The 19,339-nt window shown below is 40.4% G+C and overlaps 1 protein-coding gene across 1 annotated transcript in view; it reads right to left on the reverse strand.

Annotated features, from left to right (window-relative positions):
- C8H6orf58 (chromosome 8 C6orf58 homolog) overlaps positions 1-19,339 on the reverse strand; it is a 120,653-nt gene that overhangs the window by 97,714 nt on the left and 3,600 nt on the right. The window contains exons 2-6 of the mRNA XM_069598934.1: positions 17,038-17,280; positions 15,141-15,227; positions 13,144-13,328; positions 11,202-11,302; positions 10,680-10,918 (exon numbers count right to left, since the gene is read on the reverse strand). Of these exons, the coding sequence (XP_069455035.1) occupies positions 10,680-10,918; positions 11,202-11,302; positions 13,144-13,328; positions 15,141-15,227; positions 17,038-17,280 (855 nt within the window). The remainder of the gene's footprint in view (positions 1-10,679; positions 10,919-11,201; positions 11,303-13,143; positions 13,329-15,140; positions 15,228-17,037; positions 17,281-19,339) is intronic.

Consider the following 19,339-nt stretch of genomic DNA (forward strand, 5'->3'; position numbering starts at 1 on the left):
AAATTTATTTCCTATTTTGATACTTTTTAAAAGATTACATTAAGCAAAATAAAACTTCCCTAGCCATTCTATAGAAGAAACCATCATGTGGACTAAGGATGCTATCTGCTGTGTCAGTAAGCAAAGGGTGCAGCAGCCGTTAGTGATTGCAGTCCCCCCTGATGCTCAGCCCTGAGGGAACTCAGGATGGAAACAAGAAAGGTCTCCCCCGCCCCCACTCCGCCTGCATCCAGCAGTCATCAGAGTGCAGCCACATCCAGCAGTGTAGCTTGAGGAAATTCAGGATGAGAAAACACAGGATACTGTCCCAGATAGCTGAGGTGCATATCAGAGGCATGATTTCAGTGAGCCCAGACTCTTGCACCTTCCCATGCGTATAAAAAAGTGCTAAATTCCTAAACTTGAGATATCTGGTCTTCTCTAATTAACAGGAATCGTTTGACATTCCAACTACCTGTCCTTTGTTGTGAGAACACCCATATATCCTGACTTCCTGCTTGCCTCCCCAGAACAGTTTTCTCAGCATTATCTGAGATGCTGTTTCCTAGGCTTGAAGTCCTAAGAATGTCTGCAAAATAAAACATTGCTCTCAGCTTTTAGGTTATGCATTTTTTCAGTTGACAATCCCTAGGTGGTACCATGCATGGGTGGACTCTCAGTCACTTCAGTCGTGTCCGACTGTGCGACCCCATGGACTGTAGCCCGACAGCCTCCACTGTCCATGGGATTCTCCAGGCAAGAATTCAGGAGTGGGTTGCAATACCCTCCTCCATGGAATCTTCCTGACCCAGGGATCAAACTTTCATCTCCCATCTCCTGCACTGCAGGTGAATTCTTTACAGCTGAGCCACCAGGGAAGCCCAGAGATGGCACTGCACAACCTACTAATATATATTTTTATATATAAATACATATATATATTTTGTGTGTGCTGTTCTCTGTTATCTACCCTCCTCACCTACCTGACAGCTTTTCTTGGTCTGTCTTTGTTTGCCTGGACAGAGTCAAAGCCTGTGTTCCTGGGGCACTAGTATTTGTGGGGTTTTCTCTTTTTATTGGGAGCTATTTTGTCTTTTTAGCACTGTCTGTCTTCAGGCTATATTGAGGGTTTGGTTTTGTGTAGACATTTCATAAATGGATAGTTATTTCACATCATTTGGGGTAGAAGATTTTGGCAGAGTGTTTATTGCACTGCCCCTGTTAGGAAATGCTCTGTGTGTTTTTGGATTCAGTTAAAACTTAAGTCATGGTCTCGGCTCATCAAAGATGTTTTTACTGCTCCAAAAATACAGTGTATGTCACTGATCTTTGAGCACAGTTATTGCAACAATTGCTAATTTTTGTGGATGCTTACTACACATTGGGAAGAGCCCTAGTCACTTTCTGTTTTTACTTACTTCTGAAGATAATTCTGCAAGTAAATTTTATAATCTTGTTTTAACAGTATCTAAACTGAGACATGGAGGAAATTAGGAAAATTGCCCAAGTTCACCCTGGAAAACAATAGAGCTGAGATTTAAACTACCTCTTTACTCCAATGCCCATATTATTCAAACCAGTTTATTATCAGACTTGTTTTTCCAACAGTTGGTAGGTAGATTTAGTCTACGGGTGAGTCCTGGTGATAGGGACAGAGTAAAGAAACAAAGGGGGCTTCCCAGGTGGCGCTAGTGGTAAAGAACCTGCCTGTCAATGCAGGAGACATAAGAGACACAGGTTCGATCTCTGGGTCAGGAAGGTCCCCTGGAGGAGGGCATGGCAACCCACTGTAGTATTCTTGCTGGGAGAATCCCATGGACAGAGGAGCCTGGCAGGCTACAGTCCATAGGGTCGCAAAGAGTCAGACATGACTGAAGCGAATTAGCACGCACGCATGCACAAAGGAATGGAGTAAGTATTTAAATAGTTAATCACACTAGGGGATTCTAATTTACGAAAAAGTGTGGGAGACTCCCGTTAAGTTCACTCAAGACAGCAGGTTTGCTTAGACATGAAGCCAAGCAGGCTTGCTTAGCAACAAAACCATTCAATGGCTTCATGAGACATGCCCCAAAACACTCAAACAATGGTGGCCTGAGACCCATATCCTGCCCAGTGAGCTCTATAAGTTAATGAGTTCTAGGACATGCTCCTTTGTATGCACTAAAAACAAAAATATACGAAAAAGGTGGCATTATACTAAAACCTGAGATGATTTACCATTTTTAGCATATGTTACTGATCTTGGTAGCTTCAGCCTGCAGGGGCTTGAAATGGGGCTTCAAGTCCCCACTGGAGATTGAGGGCCAGTGGTGGCAAGGAGAGTGCTGAATCCTAGCCACTAAACTGATGGTCAGTGATAAGACGCTGGCTCTTTGGCTTTGCAGAAAAAGAATTTTCACAAAGATGAAAAGCAGTGAAACAAATACAGTATTTATTCAGTTCAGTTCAGTTCAGTTGCTCAGTCACATCCCACTCTGTGATACCATGCACTGCAGCACGCTAGGCCTCCCTGTCCATCACCAACTCCCAGAGCCTAACCAAATTCATGTCCATTGAGTCAGTGATGCCATCCAACCAACTCATCTTCTGTCGTTCCCTTCTCCCGCCTTCAATTTTTCCCAGCATCAGGGTCTTTTCCAATGAGTCAGTTCTTCTCATCAGGTGGCCAAAGTATTGGAGTTTCAGCTTCAGCATCAGTCCTTCCAAAGAACACTTAGAACTGATCTCCTTTAGGATGGACTGGTTGGATCTCCTTGCAGTCCAAGGGACTCTCAAGAGTCTTCTCCAACAGTATAGTTCAAAAGCATCAATTTGTCGGCCCTCAGCTTTCTTTATAGTCCAATTCTCATACCCATACTCGACTACTGGAAAAACCACAGTCTTGACTAGATGGACCTTTGTTGGCAAAGTAATGTCTCTGCTTTTCAATATGCTATCTAGGTTGGTCATAACTTTCCTTCCAGACAGTAAGCATCTTTTAATTTCATGGCTGAAATCACCATCTGCAGTGATTTTGGAGCCTCCAAAATAAAGGCTGCCAATGTTTCCACTGTTTCCCCATCTATTTCCCATGAAGTGATGGGACCAGATGCCATGATCTTCGTTTTCTGAATGTTGAGCTTTAAGCCAACTTTTTCACTCTCCTCTTTCACTTTCATCAAGAGGCTTTTTAGTTCTTCTTCACTTTCTGCCATAGGGGTGGTGTCATCTGCATATCTGAGGTTATTGATATTTCTCCCGGCAATCTTGATTCCAGCTTGTGCTTCATCCAGCCCAGCATTCCTCATGATGTACTCAGCATATAAGTTAAATAAGTAAGGTGACAATGTACAGCTTTGATGTACTCGTTTTCCTATTTGGAACCAGTCTGTTGTTCCATGTCCAGTTCTAACTGTTGCTTCCTGACCTGCTTACAGATTTTTCAAGAGGCAGGTCAGGTGGTCTGGTATTCCCATCTCTTTCTGAATTTTCCACAGTTTATTGTGATCCCCACAGTCAAAGGCGTTGGCATAGTTAATAAAGCAGAAATAGATGTTTTTCTGGAACTCTCCTGCTTTTTTGATGAGCTAGTGGATGTTGGCAATTTGATCTCTGGGTTCCTCTGCCTTTTCTAAATCCAGCTTGAACATCTGGAAGTTCACAGTTCATGTATTGTTGAAGCCTGGCTTAGAGAATTTTGAGCATTACTTTACTAGCATGTGAGATGAGTGCAATTGTGCAGTAGTTTGAGCATTCTTTGGCATGGCCTTTCTTTCGGATTGGAATGAAAATTGACCTTTTCCAGTCCTGTGGCCACTGCTGCACTTTCCAAATTGGCTGACATATTGAGTGCAGCACTTTCACAGCATCATCTTTTAAGATTTGAAAGAGCTCAACTGGAATTCCATCACCTCCACTAGCTTTGTTCATAGTGATGCTTCCTAAAGCCCACTTGACTTCACATTCCAGGATGTCTGGCTCTAGGTGAGTGATCACACCATCGTGATTATCTGAGTCATGAAGCTCTTTTTTTGTACAATTCTGTGTATTCTTGCCACCTCTTTTTAGTATCTTCTGCTTCTGTTAGGTCCATACCACTTCTGTTCTTTATTGAGCCCATCTTTGCATGAAATGTTCCCTTGGTATCTCTAATTTTCTTAAACAGAGTATTCATTAGGAGGAAAAAAAGAGTACAGTACTCAGAGACAGACTCAGAGAGTAGTGCCCTCATGGTAGTTTGAATCACCTTCATGGGGCATTTCTTCCAGGTTTCCTTTGATGAATCACCTTGCTTGTCTGATTCTAAGTCTGGTTTATCTGAGGATCCTTTGATGTGTGCGTGCTCATCTCTTAGCCAAACCTATGGGTAGGTTGATATTACTTACTGTGAGATGACACCCTTTCCCTTTTTGATCTCCAAGGAAACCTTCTGCTCACATGTATGTCGGGAAGGTCTCCTTGACTTCAAGAATGAGGAACATGCGGTCTTTTATCTCTTATCTGTGCAAGGCCCAGCCTTCTCCATCATGCTTCTTTTATGGAGTTTCTGCTATTACGCATTTTCTGTCCACAAGGGAGAAACTCCTCAGCCTGGGCCCATCTGTCTTCTGCCTCATAGCCACCTTTTGCTCATTTCCACTGGCTTGACCATATAGGGAGAAGAAATCTCCCCCACCAGGCATGGAGGAGGGACTGCTGATGTTAACTAAAGAAGAAGGTGGTCTTCTCCTCCTCCCTACTTTTGCTTTGATTATAAAACTGTAGCCCACTAAGTTCTTGGAGAGCAGCAACCCCTTGCCCACAGGCTCGCAGGCCTCACAAGTTTCCTGTTCTAATAAACCGCTTCTTATCTATCCCTTTGCCTCTCGCTGAATTCTTCCTGCACTGAGACATAAAGAACCTGAGCTCCTTGGAGCCCCCCAAAAGCAACCTACATTGTTTCTTCACTCTGTCTCTATCATTGGAAAACACTTTTTTTAATGACATATTTGTGATTTTTTAATTTACTTTTTGTTGTCATTGTTGACAGGCACACACAGTTTTATTTATTTATTTACTTCATTCATGTATTTGGTTTTGGCTGTACTGGGTCTTCGTTGCTGCAAGTGGGTTTTCTCTAGTTGCAGTACATGGGCCTCTCATTGCGACAGTTTCTCTCCTTGCAGAGCACAGGCTCCAGGCACGCAGCTTCAGGAGGTGCAGCTTGCTGGTTCTGGGGTATGCGGGCTTCAGTAGCTGCAGCACAGGGACCCTAGAGAACGTGCTCAGTAGCTGTGCTGCACGGACTCAGTTGCCCCACAGCATGGGGAATCTTCCTGGACTAGGGATCAAACCTGTGTCCCGCGTACTGGCAAGTGGAATCCTATCCACTGCACCACAAGGGAAGCCCTGGAAAACTTTTAATGAAAGCTTCATGCTCTAAAAGTCACCACAGCTAGCCAGTGTCATCTGTCTCCTCAGAGAGCAATCTTGACAACTTCGATCCTAAAGGATTTATTACCAAGTGTTGACTCATTAGAAAAGACTCTGATGCTGGGAGGGATTGGGGGCAGGAGGAGAAGGGGATGACAGAGGATGAGATGGCTGGATGACATCACTGACTCGATGGACGTGAGTCTGAGTGAACTCTGGGAGTTGGTGATGGACAGGGAGGCCTGGCGTGCTGCGATTCATGGGGTCACAGAGAGTCGGACACTACTCAGCGACTGAACTGAACTGAACTGTGGACCAAAGGAAGGGAAAATTGCCTAATTGCTGTAAACTTGTCATTAGTGAAAACACACACAAAAAACCCTAACAAATTAATTCTATATTCTATTTGTCAGTTCTGTTTTATGAGTTTTAAAACTTTGTCAGTATTATGGTTTAAAATGTTCTGGACTTTGGTTATAAATCAGTAAGACATATTGGCCTAAATTTCATGATATTGGGTTGCATAGGATAACAACAGAAGAGTCATCCAAGTTTATTGTCTGTTTATTTATTTCTCAGTGATTTATGATAGCTTAATACAATCTTTAGATCTTGAACATTGTAAGTATTAATAACTTCAAAAATCAAGAATTATTAATTGAGCAAGATAATGATAGCATTAATTTGAACTTGAAGATGGGAATGCATGGACAAAGTCTTAACACATGAGCGTAAGTCAAAGACACCAGAAACAAGAAAAATGTATGATTGTGACAGCGTTAGATTTTGATATTACTGTTGCTCAGCAAGTTAGAATTGTTCATTTTGATTCATTAATCATCCCAGAAATGTTGGATTAAAGATGGCAAGAACTGCTTCAAAAAACTCCAGAAGTAGCGTCTTTGCAGCCTGTGTCTTCATTAAAATTTTCCATATAGCTAAAGATAGTGAACCTGGAAAGGATACAAAATAATTACAAGTAAATTAAAATGTATACTCATTTGCTAAAATGTTTATTTTAAATAAAATTCTATGCTTTTGGATATAAGTATATGTGTATATTACATGATAGTTATATACATAAATCTTTAAATTTGAAATTGATTGACCAGATTTTCACATAAAAAATCAATAAGAAATATAAGCAATTAACCAGAAAACTGGGAAAAGAACACATATTCAAGAAATTGTAAATTCATATATGAGCAAAGTAGCACTTTCTACATTACACACACATTTTAGAAATTGCTGTATGATAGTAGGTTGGAGAAAAAAGGAAACAACTCACTTATAACAAAAATGTAAACTTCTGAAAAATTTTTGAACACCATTTGGCAATATATGACCTACCAACTTGAATACATTTCCTTTATACATATTTTTTGGTAAAATAACAAATTATGGCAAGAAACGCATACATAAAGTGCCACTGTTATAGTATTTCCTGTTATATAGCTTATAACAGAAAACAATGTCCACAGTTATGATATATTCATTAACACTACATATAATTTTAAACTGAATGGGTTAGATAGGTCTGTCCTGATACTGCAAAACCTCCATGTAGATTTTCCAGTAAAAAGTGTGTGCAGAGCAGTGAGTATAATTTCATTTGTACTAGCAGCACGGATCTTATTTATTCAACTATTTGCACTGTTTTAACTATATTTCAAATTCTATAAATTTATACCAAGGACTGATTTTTTGAAATTGGGTGATGAACCAAGCATTCAGTTGAGTCTATCTTCCCCTTTCCCCTTGTCTTTCGCCTCCCTTCTCCCCTTAGCTATCTGTAGTCTCCTCAGACAACCACTTTGCCTTCTTGCATTTCTTTTTCTTTAGGATGATTTTCTTGACTGCCTCCTCTACAGTGTTACAAGCCTCAGTTCATAGTTCTTCAGGCACTCTGTCTACCAGATCTAATCCCTTGAATCTATTTGTCACCTCCACTGTATAATCATAAGGGATATGATTTAGGTCATATCACCTGAATGGCCTAGTGGTTTTCCCTATTTTCTTCAATTTAACACTGAATTTTGCAATAAGGAGCTCATGATCTGAACCACAGTCAGCTCCAGGTCTTATTTTTGCTGACTGTACAGTTTCTCCATCTTTGACTGCAAAGAACATAATCAATCCGATTTTGGTATTGATCATCTGGTGATGTCCATGAGTAAAGTCATCTCTTGGTTTTTTGGGAAAAGGTGTTTGCTATGATCAGCATTTTCTCTTGACAAAAATCTGTTAACCTTTGTTCTGCTTCATTTTGTACTCTAAGGCCAAACTTGCCTGTTTCTCCAGTATAACAGATACTCCAGTTATCTCCTGACTTTGTACTTTTGCATTTCCAGTCTCCAGTGATGAAAAGGACATCCTTTTTTGTTTGTTTGTTTGTTTTAGTCCTAGAAGGCAGGTCTTCATAAAATCAGTAAACCAGCTTCTTGGGAATCAGTGATTGGGGCATAGATTTGGATTACTCTGATGGTGAATGATTTGCTTAGGAAATGAACTGAGAACATTGTGTCGTTTTTGAGGTTGGACCCAAGTACTGCATTTCCAGTTCTATGGTTGACCATGAGGGCTACTCCATTTCTTCTAAAGGATTCTTACCCACAGTAGTATATATAATGGTCATCTGAATTAAATTCACTCATTCACATCCAATTTAGTTCACTGATTCCTATGATATCAATGTTCAATCTTGCCATCTCCTGTTGACCACATACAATTTACCTTAATTCATGGACCTAACATTCCAGGTTCCTACGCAATATTGTTCTTTACAGTATCGGACGTTACTTTCACCACCAGACACATCCACAACTGAACGTCGTTTCTGCTTTGGCCCAACCACTTCATACTTCCTGGAGCTATTAGTAATTGCCTTCCACTCTTCTGCAGTAGCATATTGGACATCTTCCTACCTGGGGGACTCATCTTCCAGTGTCATATGTTTTTGCTTTTTCATGCTGTTCATAGGGCTCTCATGGCAAGAATATTTGAGTGGGTTGCCATTTCCTCCTCCAGTGGACCATGTTTTATCAGAACTCTTCACTATGACCCATCTGTCTTGGGTAGCCCTGCCTGACATGGCTCTTAGCTTCACTGAGTTATGGAAGCCCCTTCACCATGGCAAGGCTGTGATCCAGGAAGGGGAAAATATGTGTAGTCAGGGATTAAAAGCTGATGCCATTGCAGAGAGACAGGTGGTTGAGAATTTTACATAATTAAAAAAATGTTTAAAACTACATGACAATTCTTAGAATTGATTACATTCTTCATCAGTGAAATGTTAACGAACTAATTGGAAGTCTGAAAAGTCTGCTGTTACTTATTTATGCAGTGAATTTAACTCAGATTCCTTGTGAAGAGCATCATAAAGTATCTCTGGAGACTAAAAGTTACTTAAATGATATTTTGAGAGGATTTTTGTGAATGGAAATATTTGCCTCTATTTAATTAATTTAAATGTTTATTTTTGAATATCACTATTTGTATTTTACTAATGCCTTGCTTTTAACATATCTGCTTTCCCTATTCTCTGCTCATTTGGAGATCCCAAGGCCTTTGGTGCTGTTACTGAATTTTGACTGTCAGTGGGAATGTGAGGCACTGACAACAGTGGATAGATAGTAGTAAGCACCTTGTTATGTGATATCTAAACAATTATGATATCAAGGTCTGTTTCTTAATCATTAGTTTTCCATATTTAATCTCCAATTTTTTTTTTCTGGTGAAAGCCACTCAAAACCACATATTAAATTCAAAGCTAAATTTTGGTAAAATCAAATCTTGTCAAAATATTGCCATATAGGCCTTCCCAGCTTTCAGGGACCTTCGATTCTTGATTCAGTTCTTTACCCTTTAATCTTAGCAAGGAAGAGCCAGTTTATATGATCCAGGCCTAGAATACAATTATGTTATGTGATAATTTGACAGAGATGGCTGGGCAGATCCTAAAACATCTGCATCTCCTTTCATGGAGTAGGTTTGTCACACAAAACTGTTCCTAGGCAGCAATTTCATTCCTTCCCCCTGCTTGCATCCAAATATGGGATAATGTGACTAGGTCATACCAGTAGAGTATGAGATGAAGTGAAGGAAGTGTCAAGACTTTCTCCAATACAGTATCATTCTGTTGGTGAGTTGTGAATCATGTAGAGGTTGAGGGTTGGAAGAGCTAGAGATGAAAGCATCTTCAGTCAGCATTGTATGAAGGAAAGCTGCCACTGACTGAGAACATTGCCCTGGAACCATTATTGGAGGATGCAAGAAGAGACTTCAGTTGCAGAAGCCCCTAAAAGGTTTGGGTTTGTTATTCTACCTAATGCAAATAAGATTTCAGAAACATATAGTTTAACATTTACTTTGCTTTTATATCTTTTAAATCTTTCAGATTCATTTTGTTGTTGTTGTTTTAAAGATACTAATATTGGGGGACTTCTGTGGCAGTCCAGTGGTTAAGACTTTGCCTTCCAATGAACGGAGTGTGGGTTTGATCCCCAGTCAGGGAGGTAGGATCCCACATGCTTCGTGGACAAAACATAAAATAGAAACAATATTGTAACACATTCAATAAAGACTTTAAAAATGGTCTGCTCAAAAAAAAAAAAGCTTTAATTTTTTTTTAGTTTTTAAATACTAATATCTTAATTACATGTTAAGTTTGGTACACTGCATAAGTGCATGTCTGGAAAATGGGGATGATGTAGTAATTCAAACTTGCAATTACAGATTTCTTTTTTTCACTCTGCTAAGAAACTCTGCAACTGAGGGGCTAAAGCAGAATACTTCTGCCGTGACTAGTAAGGCTGCTGGGAGGGAACTCACGTAAGTCAGTTTGCTGGTTTTGTCATGGTAAGTTTTTCTTTTTTTCTAAATTTAAGAGTGACATTAAGACTTTAAAAAAATACTGTTTAACAACAACAGAAAGAATATATCTGGGTTTGTAGATGAAAGAAGTGCACGGGATAGTCTGGTAGCTTCATGGGTCAGTAAGGACCTGTATGGTCAGGGCCCGTAAGATGATGCTCTCTTTCTGTCTGGGCATTGCTTGCCCTGCTCCACACTGCCTTACCCTGTTTACATGCATGATTGCCGCCCCTTCCTAAGCTGAGAGTTTCAACAGTAACTACACGCATGATCAGCCCAACCCTCAGTTAATGACTGCTGTAGGCCTCGGGCCAGAATGGTTCTGGTTTCTTTAGGAGCATGTGTTATGACAACACATATCTCTGGTCATCCTGATTTCTTCCTTGCTCTATTCAATGCGATATTGATTAAAGGTATTGTTTATAAGCCTTTACCTGTCGCGCTATCCACTTCATGAAGAAGCTTTAGACCAAGCAGGACTGTGTTCTGAAGGTCAGTAAAGTCGCTGATGAAGGGAGCTCTGTCCCCATCCACAAGCACTCTTGGTGGCAGGGCCTTCTGGAACTCAGATACCGTACTAAAGATCGTGGGAAAGCTGGCTGCAGCTAGATAGTCCAAAACCACGCACCAATCTTTCCCAAAACCTGCTTCTGGTTTAGAATAATAGTCTAACCTAAAAGACAAGCGGAAACATGGTACAGTTAGCATTTGTTACCCAGAACGGCACCCTCGTCATTTTCTTAAAAAGATCACCTTCTGTTCACAAACTAAGAATGTAATTTTTAGTTTTAAAATGTGATGGCTTGAGTGCCTGCCTTAGATGATATAGGTAACTAATTCCCAAAGATTAAATATAATATTTAATAAGAAGACTGATATTAGGAAATAAAAAGGTATAGATAAGACCAAAAATTATTGGCCATATTAAGTAGAGGTAACTTGGGATCCATGCTTACCTGTCTTCAAACATTTTGTAACCATCTTTCAAGCTTGAGACATGTGCCTCCCACAAGTACTTCAGTAAGTCCTCGAAGCTGCTAGAAGGTGACTGCAAACACTAAAGCAGGGGGAAGAAATGTAGAGCTAGAACAATTCTTCTTTCTACAATTTCACTTTGTCCACGTTTCCAATTTAGCAATAGTCTACATCACAGGTGAATTTGGTTTCTATGGATTAATTTTCACAAGCCATGAGTGACAATCTGTAAAGCCTGTAATAATGATTAGGAGCAGATTAAGAGTAATATTGCATGTATCTATAAGAGATGAACTGCATTCCCCCCCCCAAAGTCAGTATCATTTTCAATTTTTTATTGAAGGATAATTATCTTACAGAATTTTGTTGTTTTCTATCAGACCCCAAGAGAACTTTATTTTTTATCAGCTGTTTTTCTGCTGCCATAGTTGAAATTACCACGAAAGTTTAAGAAAAGGTGGAAATTACAAGAATATATAACTTAATAAAATCTTTAAAAATGAACTAATAGTCTATGGAAGTAGTAAAGATCTCTTTTTGCATTGATTTTGGTCCATGACTATGCTTAACCAATGTATTTTCGTTTGGTCATTGAATATGTGGTTTTGATTGTCACATAATAGTTTAGTTATACCTATTTGTGACCACTTATCAAATCATTTGAAAGAAGTTAACTAACTATTCTAAAACCAACCCCATAATCATATTTCTCCCAAGTGTTATTGCTCACTTGATCTAAAGGTTCAGTTTACCAGAATGATCTTTTCATTCAGTATGTCCGCTCACATTTATGTATGGCTTGCTCAGAGTGAGATGAGTGGATAGACTTGCTGTTAACGCTCTGTTGCTGTTAATGCTGTGTTGGTTCAAAGGATGTAAATGTCATGTAATGCCTTGATGTCATGGAATGAAAATGAAAGAAAGTGAACATGGTAGTCGCTCAGTCGTGTTCAACTCTTTGCAGCACCATGGACTGCAGCCTGCCAGGCTCCTCTGTCCATGGGATTCTCCAGGCAAGAATACTGGAGTGGGTAGCCATTCTCTTCTCCAGGGGATCTTCCTGACCCAGGGACAGAACCCATGTCTCTTGCATCGCAGGCAGATTCTTTACTGTGAGCCACAAGGGAAGCCCATAAAGTAATGATATTAATATAACTTGCATAAAAACTTATATTTTTATACCATCTAATACACACAAAAACCTAAACAAAACATCACACATATATGTGGAATCTAGAAAAATGGCACGGATGAACCTATTTACAAGGCAGGAATAGAGGTGCAGGTGTAGAGAATGGGCTTGTAGACACAGCAGAGGATGGAGAAAGGGGGACAAATCGAGAGAACAACATTGGCATTATTCCCTATCGGGTGTGAACGTGCGTAGTTAGTGGGAAACTGCTGTACCGTGCAAGGAGCTCAGCTCAGTGGTCTGTAATGATCTGGAAGAGTGGAATCGGGGAGGGGAGGCTCAAGAGGAAGAGGATGTGTGCATAGCAAGTGCCTGTGTGTGAATGCTCACTTGTGTCCTTCTCTTTGTGACGCCATGGACTGTAGCCCGCCAGGCTATGATAGAGGCTCCTTTGTCCATTGAATTCCCCAGGCAGTAACACTGGAGTGGGTTGCCATTTCCTCCTCCAGGGGTTCTTCCCAACCCAGGGACTGAACCCATGTCTCCTGTGTCTCCTGCATTGCAGTTAGATTCTTTACTCTCTGAGCCACCAGGAAAGCCTGTGTATGTATATATGAATGTGTGTATATATGTGTGTGTGTGTGTGTGTGTGTGCGTGCGCACATATGGCTGATTCACAGTGTTGTGCAGCAGAAACTAACAGAACATTGTAAAGTAATTATATTCCAATAAAAAAAGAAATTCTCTTACCACTTCCTGAGAGATTAAATAATAAAACTTGAAAAAGGCACCTTGTAAAGGACATTCCACTTCCTCATCGTCGAAGGAAAGGAGGACTGACAGCTAGAAACACTAAGACAAAACTTTGTCTGGTCCTTGGGTGGTGGCAAAAGCAGCACTTGATCTGATGATATCCCCATTATGCCAGAATCCACCGCAGCAAGGAAGGGCAGTGCACACAGAAAGTAATTCATATCTGTCAAAGAAGACACCTATCATTACCACAAGGGCCGACAAATATGATAGAGGATATTTTTAAGTAATCTGTAAGCCTTTAAGCAAAAAGTCACAGATCCAGAAACATGAAAAAAAAAGTCACCGCAAAATATTGAAAATCTCCCTAAGGATCATATGCATAACTCTATCACATTTCTGTTAATAACCCTACAATTAGAAATGAAGATGGGCTAAAATAGTTGAGCGCTGCTGCTGCTGCTGCCGCTCAGTGGTGTCTGACTCTGTGACCTTTTGGACTGTAGCCGGCCAGGGTCCTCTGTCTGTGGGATTTCCCAGGCAAGAATCCATTGCCTTCTCCAGAGGATCTTCCTAACCCAGGGATCAAACCCATGCCTCCTGCTGTCTCTTGCACTGCAGACACACTCTTTACCCACTGAGCCATCAGGGAAGCAAATAGTTGTCTACAACATTTTAACACACAAAAAGTAATTTTAATGAATTTGGTATCATTCATTTTTTCAAAGCATTATGTAAAAATGGAAGAAAGATATCTACTTGTGCGTAGAATGATACACTTCTGAGGTTTTACCATGAAATGTGACTTTTTTCTACATTATCTTCATATGCTTATAGTGTGGATATTTTGTATTTTATGTTTAATGTACAACCATGACATTGTGAAGGGCTTGTCTCACATTAAGTCTTTGAAGCAAAAATGTTGGCTAAGTGTTGGCAACAAATCTTTGGATAACTAAATTAACACAATTAAGATTTTTAAATTGCTCTCTAAATAGAACCTATACCAACAAATTTAGACATACCGATATCGTTGACTGTAAAACTTGCTGTACTGATTACCACTGGTGATGCAGAACACTTTTCATCATAGGCATGCATTTTGAATGCAGTCCTCCGCCCCAGGGTAGCAGGCTGATGTTCCAAACTATTGGAGTCTATGTGAGAAAAAGGAAGCCTAAATTCTAGATGTGTGGCCATGACAATTTCTGAGTCTTTGGAAAGACTCAATTAGATCATACAAGAAAAACAAGTAAAGATGTATACGGTGCATGTCACTCTGCTGCTGCTGCTGCTGCTAAGTCGCTTCAGTCGTGTCCGACTCTGTGCGACCCCATAGACGGCGGCCCACCAGGCTCCTCCGTCCCTGGGATTCTCCAAGGCAAGAACGCTGGAGTGGGTTGCCATTTCCTTCTCCAGCATGTCACTCTAAGAAAGTGAAATTAACTGTGACTTTGTTTCTAATTAGTGGGAAATATCGCAAAGAAATTGTGTGTAAATTAATTTCACCACTAACACACAAGGTAAAATTAAAGAATTAGAAAATACCTTCTGATTATTTGACTATTAAATATCTGACAGAAGCCTTACATTACTAACTGAGAGAATGATTTGTCATGCATTAATCTCTGACATTTTTACAGGTTTTCTAGTTAAATATATTTGGTCTGAGCAAAATGAAGAAAGACAAAAGTATTATTTTCGTGTTCTCTCCTTTTTCATCCTTCCTGGTCCTGGAGACTTCTCTGATTGGTGGGACCTCCATCTATCACCAGTGCTGGTCATTCAAAACCCATTGTCCTTTGCAGTCCCTTGTTTCAGTCCCTGGGTAAAATCTGTCCTAAGGAATCGTTATTGAAATTGTGGCCATTAAATCCTAGAATGTGACATAAAGGCCACGAGATACATGATGAAGCGGATTCATTTTTATGGAGCAATAGTGCTGTTTTTGTTTTGTGTCCGTCCCTAAGATTTTAACTTGAATATTTTCTTTGGGGGAAGGTTATTAACCTATTTTGCTATTAAATGAACATACCAGCCCACCAACTGTCTACAGAGATGCACAAATGATCTCCAGATTCATAGCCACAGTCTGTCGTTCGGGTGGGATCAACCAATCTGCCTAGAAGAGAGAGGATGCACAGGTTATTTACTATGCACATTTTGAAACTTGTTATAGTCATCCCTTGCCTAATTCATTTTGTTTGCAAAGAAGCACAAACATTTATCTTCTCATGGCTTGTGTTTCTCTTCCTATCACTCTTTACCTTCATTTCCCATCTCAGGACCGATTTCTTTTCCTTCATCGAACATCACAACAACGTTCCACTTTAGAATTATCTGTTTTGAATATTATTTGCTTTTGTATTTATTCTTTTTCCTAACCTGATTGTTATTGAACAATGATCATTAAAGAACTTGCTAATGCTATTCACCTGCATGAATATGAGAAGTGTGAACTTTCCTGATTGTTCCTCAGACTGCAAGGCACACACACACAAATACACACACACACACGCACACACTGCACCCAATCACATACACTTGTGCCATGCTATTGTCCTTTACCTTACTTTTCCATACTATTGAGATAAGAGTCGAATGTGTGCTGGTGGACCTAAATTGATATTTTTGAAAATTAGGTAGCTGTTTTCAATGTGCAGCCACTCCTGAGAACCACTGTTTTGTTCATACTTTTATTCCCTAGTAGATTTCATTTCTTTTTTCCCCAGTGAAATTCATTCACATTTCAAATTTCAATTCAGATCCATTTTTTTTTCTGATTACTCCATCTGACTCCACCGTGTCCCTTTGTTTTGCACTTAAACTTTTAACCAAGAGTTGTTATTTATTGCTCATTGTTTCCTTTCTGATATCTTTTCTGTTTTAATTGTGTTGTAAGCTCTTGGATGGCAAGGAAACTGTCTGAAACACTCCCACCCCACAGCTGCTTTTAGAAAACGCTGGAGACATATAAGCCCATTATTAGGTAAGTTTAGTCAGTCTTGATCATAATATGTAAGTGTAATGAAAGAATAAGAAAAACATTAATCTACCAGCCCATTCAGCCTTCATCTACTACTGCCCCTAGGCCCTTGAGACTGGCATGCCTCCCATAGTGCTAATGATTTCTCCTAGATCTCCATCTTTTTGACTCTGGGAAAAGCCTGATAAAGAACTGGTTTGAGTCTCAAGACATCACCTGACAAAGGTGGGTGAACAGCCACCTTCAGTAGCTCCACCATGTGACTCCTCCTTAGATCTCAGATAAACTATAATCTTCTCCCTATATATATATATATTTCTTTCATCAGAACAGAACAAATTTCCTTATCGGTAGTGTTATAGAATGGAGTGAAAGAGACACCACTCTCTTTCATAAGACTTTCTGTCAGCCAAACATCTTATAATTCAGGAATCTTTGGCCCAAACAAATCTGCCTACTAAACACTAGAATGTACTTTATTTTTGAAAAGAATTGATCTTTTGCAGAGAAACATCCTCATGAACAAGGTCCCTTTCTTGCCTCTCTCCATCTGCATGTATAGATAATCATAGTTAGAACTTCAAGAAATTCAAAGTAATTGGACATCATCTGTTTTAATGCATATCTTCTTGACTGTTTTGTTCATCACAGGGCTTAGAATAGAATCTGGCATCTAGTAGGAGTTTAAGTAGAATGCCCATATGTTGGAAATGAAGTCTTTTTGTGTTTGGCAACTACGCTCTATGCCCCACTGCAATTTCAAATCAAAGCAGGCAACCCAGAAAGATTTATGGAGGAGAAAAAGTAGAAAACTAATGGTTGTGAGGGGAAAAGAGGAAAAAGAGAGAAATTGATTTTCAAAACTTGGTTTATACAGAGTTCCATTTCCCGATTACCACATGGTTAGATTGGAAAAATCATATGAGTAAAAACAAATTGTTCTTACCTGTTATAAACTGCCAGCTGTGCTGCAAAGGTAATCCCCATAAAAAATTTTGTTCGTTATCTGGTGCGAATTTTTCAAAATAACTGGCTGTCTTGTTCAGGAGGATTTTGTACATGCCCATTCTCTTAGGGTATACCCAGGGATCAATAATGTACTTTCCATTCTCCATACTGTAGTCACTGAACTGACCAGGACTCTCATTCCACAGTGGGGGATACTGATCTGAGAGATTGAAAACTTCTGCTGAAGAAACAAAAATGCAACCAGCGAGCACACAGGCCCAAGGAGCAAGAAGAGATGGCATGCTGGAGCTGCGGTCTGAGATTATGGCAGGGCTTTTGTTGGAAAGTGCAGAAAGACGTCATGGTATTTCCTCGTATCAGAGCGTATCACCTTTGTTCATTTCCTTGAGATGGTAGGAAAGTCTTACCAAGAAAAATAGGCTGCTTCCTCAGATATACAGAACAAACTAATGGACGCTAGAAGAGAGAGGGGAGAAGAGCGGGGGGCGTTAAACTTCCATGAAATAAATAATCAGCAATATTACATAGCACAATTTATAAATACACATACAAATATGGGCTTCCCCTGTGGCTCAATGGTAAAGAATCCGCCTGCAGTGCAAGAGCCCCAGGAGATGTGGGTTCAATCTCTGGGTTGGGTTAGCCCTCCTGCCTTGCATTCTTGCCCTTTTCCCATGTTTACACAGTTTCTAATCTTACCTTCTCCCAGTGTCCTAAGAACAGCAGTTTGTTGCCATGCTATTCCCATATGCAGAGATGAGGGCTTCTCATAAAGGAACAAGAAATGCTGCTTCTTAAAGGGACAGAGGGGGCCAGAAGGAGTTTGGGCCCCCTCCTCCAGGAGCACTCCTGCCCACACCCTGCTTGCGTCATAGAAGAAATTTTCTCAGATCTACTGAGATACTGTCTCCTGGGTTCAGAGTGCTCAACATTCCCACCAAAGAAAATAACTCTCTACTTGCAGGTTGTGACCATATTTTTCAGTTGATAACCCTCTTGCCTTGCATTCTTGCCCTTTCCCCATGTTTACACACTTTCTAATCTTACCTTGCTTCTATCACCAGTCAACCCACAACTAGGTATTGTTTTTGCTTTGGCTCCATCCCTTCATTCTTTCTGGAGTTATTTCTCCACTGATCTCCAGTAGCATACTGGGCACCTAATGACCTGGGGAGTTCCTCTCTCAGTATACTATCATTTTGCCTTTTCATACTGTTCATGGGGTTCTCAAGGCAAGAACACTGAAGTGGTTTGCCATTCCCTTCTCCAGGGGACCATATTCTGTCAGACCTCTCCACCATGACCCGCCCGTCTTGGGTGCCCCCACAGGCATGGCTTACTTTCATTGAGTTAGATAAGACTGTGGTCCTAGTGTGATTAGATTGACTAGTTTTCTGTGATTATGGTTTCAGTGTGTCTGCCCTCTGATGCCTCTTGCAACACCTACCATCTTACTTAGGTTTCTCTTACCTTGGACGTGGGGTATCTCTTCACTGCCACCCCTCCTGACCTTGAATGTAGAGTAGCTCCTCTAGGCCCTCCTGTGCCCACGCAGCCTAGGAACCTAGAATGTCAGGTCCATGAATCAAGGCAAATTGGAAGTGGTCAAACAGGAGATGGCAAGAGTGAATGTTGACATTCTAGGAATCAGCGAATCAAAATGGACTGGAATGGGTGAATTTAACTCAGATGACCATTATATCTACTACTGCGGGCAGGAATCCCTCAGAAGAAATGGAGTAGCCATGGTCAACAAAAGAGTCCGAAATGCAGTACTTGGATGCAATCTCAAAAATGACAGAATGATCTCTGTTCGTCTCCAAGGCAAACCACTCAATATCACAGTAAAAGTCTATGCCCCAACCAGTAACGCTGAAGAAGCTAAAGTCTAACAGTTCTATGAAGACCTCCAAGACCGTTTAGAACTAACACCCAAAAAGGATGTCCTTTTCATTATAGGGGACTGGAATGCAAAAGTAGGAAGTCAAGAAACACCTGGAGTAACAGGCAAATTTGGCCTTGGAGTACAGAATGAAGCAGGGCAAAGACTAACAGAGTTTTACCAAGAGAATGCACTGGTCATAGCAAACACCCTCTTCCAACAACACAAGAGAAGACTCTACACATGGACATCACCAGATGGTCACCACCGAAATCAGACTGATTATATTCTTTGCAGCCAAAGATGGAGAAGCTCTATACAGTCAGCAAAAACAAGACCAGGAGCTGACTGTGGCTCAGATCATGAACTCCTTATTACCAAATTCAGACTCAAATTG

Source organism: Ovis canadensis, chromosome 8, assembly GCF_042477335.2.
Source record: "Ovis canadensis isolate MfBH-ARS-UI-01 breed Bighorn chromosome 8, ARS-UI_OviCan_v2, whole genome shotgun sequence".
Lineage (NCBI taxonomy): Eukaryota > Metazoa > Chordata > Mammalia > Artiodactyla > Bovidae > Ovis > Ovis canadensis.